At 47.8% G+C, this 3,280-nt stretch overlaps 1 protein-coding gene across 1 annotated transcript; it reads right to left on the bottom strand.

Moving 5' to 3' along the window:
* Nucleotides 1-1,120: 1,120 nt before the first annotated feature.
* Nucleotides 1,121-2,773, bottom strand: LOC120644483 (O-methyltransferase ZRP4-like). Its single transcript, XM_039921110.1, has 2 exons — nucleotides 1,958-2,773; nucleotides 1,121-1,769 (listed from the first exon to the last, which is right to left on the bottom strand). Exons 1-2 carry the CDS (start codon nucleotides 2,723-2,725, stop codon nucleotides 1,470-1,472), a joined length of 1,068 nt encoding a protein of 355 aa, XP_039777044.1. The 5' UTR covers nucleotides 2,726-2,773; the 3' UTR covers nucleotides 1,121-1,469.
* Between the last annotated feature and the right edge of the window lie 507 nt (nucleotides 2,774-3,280).

The following is a 3,280-nucleotide window of genomic DNA, read 5'->3' as shown; positions in this document are numbered from 1 at the left end:
TAGCAAGCAGAGCAAGATCGAGAGCGAGGAAAGGAGGTGTGGCGGGGCTCTGGTGCCTTTTATAGGGCGGGTGTGGGAGCAGATAGGTCAGCAGGGAGAGGAGAGGGTGGAGCTCATTGGTGCGGCACCAATGTCAATGAATGGCGCATGGTGGCGTGGCCGTTTGCAGTGGGAAGGAAAAGAAACGGAAGAGGGATGCGGGGAGGTGGAGCTAGTGCTCCACTGAGCTCGGCCGGTGGCACCATGACACGGGGAGGTGAGAGGGCGAGAGGAGGAAGGAGGATCTGACGCATGGGACCAAGCTGGCGGTGACGGGGAGAGAGGGAGAGGTGGGATGGGCCGGGTTGGCCTTGTTGGGCTGACTGGGCCGCGCAGGGAAAGAAAAGGAGGAGAGGAGGAGGGTGGGCTGGGCTGGTTTGAGGAGAGAAGAAAGTTTTCTTTTTTTATTTTTTTTAACACAAACTTCATTTGAACAAAAAATTTATTTTGATTTCAAACTCAATTTGAATTTTGGGTGTTACAAAGCATGAGGTGGCCCATGTTGGCGGTACGAAATCAAATAAAAGCCACATTGAGACAGTCATCTTCAACCTCCCGCCGGTTGGTCCCTCTTTTTGCTGAGCTCCCTTTGTTGCTGAAATTCATCACCATCGATCCATTCCTATCCGATTCCTTGCAGCCACACTATCACAAGCCAGCCACAAATTCTTTTGAGCCGTTCCCGAGTCAAACTCTCCACCGGAATTGCCTCACTGCCGTCATCTTCCTCCTTCTGCCACAAGCCACCACCGATTCGGCCCCACCGCCGCCTCCAGCACCGCACGGGACGATGGCGAGCTAGGCCTCTGGGAGGAGAACCTGGCGCGCTGGAGGAGGACAAAGCGCACGGGACAAGCAGATGGCGAGCGGAAGGGCCTCGCGAAAGATGACTAGAGAAGAGTGCTGGATGCAGAGCTGGATAGCGAGGAGAAGATTCTGAAGAGACTGTTGGATCCGATTTTTACCCAAGTTTTGCTATTTTTATCTGGTTAACATGTTTTACAAAGGCTCTTGGAGATGGTTAGCATTTGCTAATCTCATCTGCTAAGTCCGACATGTACCGCATTCGACATAAGGTGCATGATAGACAAGCATTCGCAGTTTCATAATTAAAGGGAAACAAATACACATATAAGCTGTGCTACCTCCATTATATATATAACGGAGTGTAGATAAAACTCGTCCTACGTACACACACCTGAACATACACTGTCTAGATACATAGCAAAATCTATGTATCTAAATAAGCTAACACGAATTGTAATTTTGGATGAAGGAAGTACGTATGCACGGTCGTATAGCATGCAAGAAGCAATACAAGCACCAGTCTGCCAACACGCAAACTTATTTAAAACTACATATCCACCCCATATAAGCTCTGATCTGGTTCACCATGGTATTGGAAAAGATGCAGATATATTGCATGAATGTCATGGGTAGACCTCGATGATTGACCGAACGCCAAGAACCGGTGTTATCTTGTAGTCGTGGAATCCTGCTTCGAAGAAGATCTTCTTCCACTGGTTCTCATCTCTCTCAGTGCCGTTGATAAACATGATGAACAGATCAAAGACGACCTGCATCTCTCTCCGCTTCTTTTCAGACTGTCCTGCACCAATCACAATATCTATGATTACCAACTTTCCTCCTTCGTCTCTTGGAGGAATAGCTTTTTTGCAGTTCTTCAATATCTTAACACATTCTTCATCGCCCCAGTCATGCAAGACCCACTACGAGAAAAAAAGAAAAAAAGTCATATTTATCTTATAAAAGATTATGTCATTAATTAAGTGCAGAGAAGCTGAAAATTGAAAAGAATCATATTTATGTTGTTAATATTTAGAAGCAGAAGCATTTCAAAAGCAAAAATAACCCGGACCAGCCGACTGGTCTGATAACGTGCTACACGACCACATACCTTGAGGAATATCATGCTCGCTGGTGGCACAGTCTCAAACATGTCGCCAGCGATATAGTGCACGCTGGTGTCGTTGGGAGCATCTGCAACAACATGGCCAAGTTCTAGCACACTGCATTTCAGATGCGGGAACGCCTTCACGATGGCATGTGCCGCGCCGCCATGTCCCCCTGCGACGTCGATCAATGAGTCTGCCCCGTGGAATACCTCCCCGAACTCATTGACAACAATGTCCATGATGAGTTCAGTGTCTGAGTTCATCCCGTTGTTGAAGAGCGCGTTGAACGCTGGGTCACTGTCGGCTAGCTCCCAAAGTGTGCGATCGTTCCTCAGCTGGAACATGCATGGTTCGGGCAGCTCACGCCGAAGCCACCCGCCAAGCTCAAACAAGGAGGAGACGAGGGTTGATTGGAGTAGCATGGTGGTGATGGGGACCTGGTTCCGTGAGCCGACAAGGAGGCGGGACATTGGTGTGAGCGTGTACAGGAGCTGCTCGCAGCTGCTGATGCCCGGTGGTGCCTGTTGGGCATTGAAGACACCAGTGGCCGTGAGCACACGCATGAGGCGGCTCAAGCAGGGGATCTTGGCCGGAGGGACCATAGCTCTGGTGGCTATTTGGGCTAGGGTGGCGCCGCCTCCATGGTGTTGGATGGTCTCGGCGATGCGGAGGTCTATGGCAGATTTGAGGGCCATGGATTTGACATAGGCAAATATGTTTTGCCAGAGATCAAGCTGAGCGTCAAGCAAGGCCTGGCCTGCGAGCGCCATGGTTCTATGCTACTGCTGCCGTTTTCTATTGTAGTGATCCATCTGTAGGTATAGAGCCTCTTTATATAGATGTTGTCCGAGGAATACTTCATCAACCCAGGCTGGACCAATGATCATAAAGTTTTAGCAAATTTTTATTCTGTTTAATTTTTTAAATCAACTTTTATGGGCCATCGTACTCCTACAGATACCTTATTTTTAGCTGTGAAAAGTAGAAACTCTTGGTATATCTATCCCAAAAATACTACTTTATCTGTCCCTTATAAACACTTTTTGTAATAGTAGTTTTGTGCCGCTGGTGCACGCCCACTGCTGTGATAAGAAAACGGCTAGGGTCCTCGATGATGCCACTTTCAAGTCAAAATTTGCCGATCTAACTTTTGAACACTGTATGTATACGTATTCTCTTTGAAATTCATTTAATTTAGCTTCAGAAAGGACACATATGAAAGCTCCTGCTCCAAACGAACATGTGTGCACATGTGCAGCTGCAGAAAATAAAAAAACAGTTGCCATCTGATGGATTGCGACCAGCCCGAAAAGGATTGGAACTTA

Source organism: Panicum virgatum, chromosome 8K (genome assembly GCF_016808335.1).
Source record: "Panicum virgatum strain AP13 chromosome 8K, P.virgatum_v5, whole genome shotgun sequence".
NCBI lineage: Eukaryota > Viridiplantae > Streptophyta > Magnoliopsida > Poales > Poaceae > Panicum > Panicum virgatum.
The sequence above is the reverse complement of the archived record's forward strand: the minus strand, read 5'-3'. Positions and strand labels throughout refer to the sequence as shown.

Excerpts from the sequence above, each read along its gene's own strand:
- LOC120644483 (XM_039921110.1), bottom strand. The coding sequence starts at position 2,725 with ATGGCGCTCGCAGGCCAGGCCTTGCTTGACGCTCAGCTTGATCTCTGG. Across the intron at positions 1,770-1,957 it reads CGAGCATGATATTCCTCAAG|TGGGTCTTGCATGACTGGGG; the intron begins GTATGTGGTCGT and ends TTTTTCTCGTAG.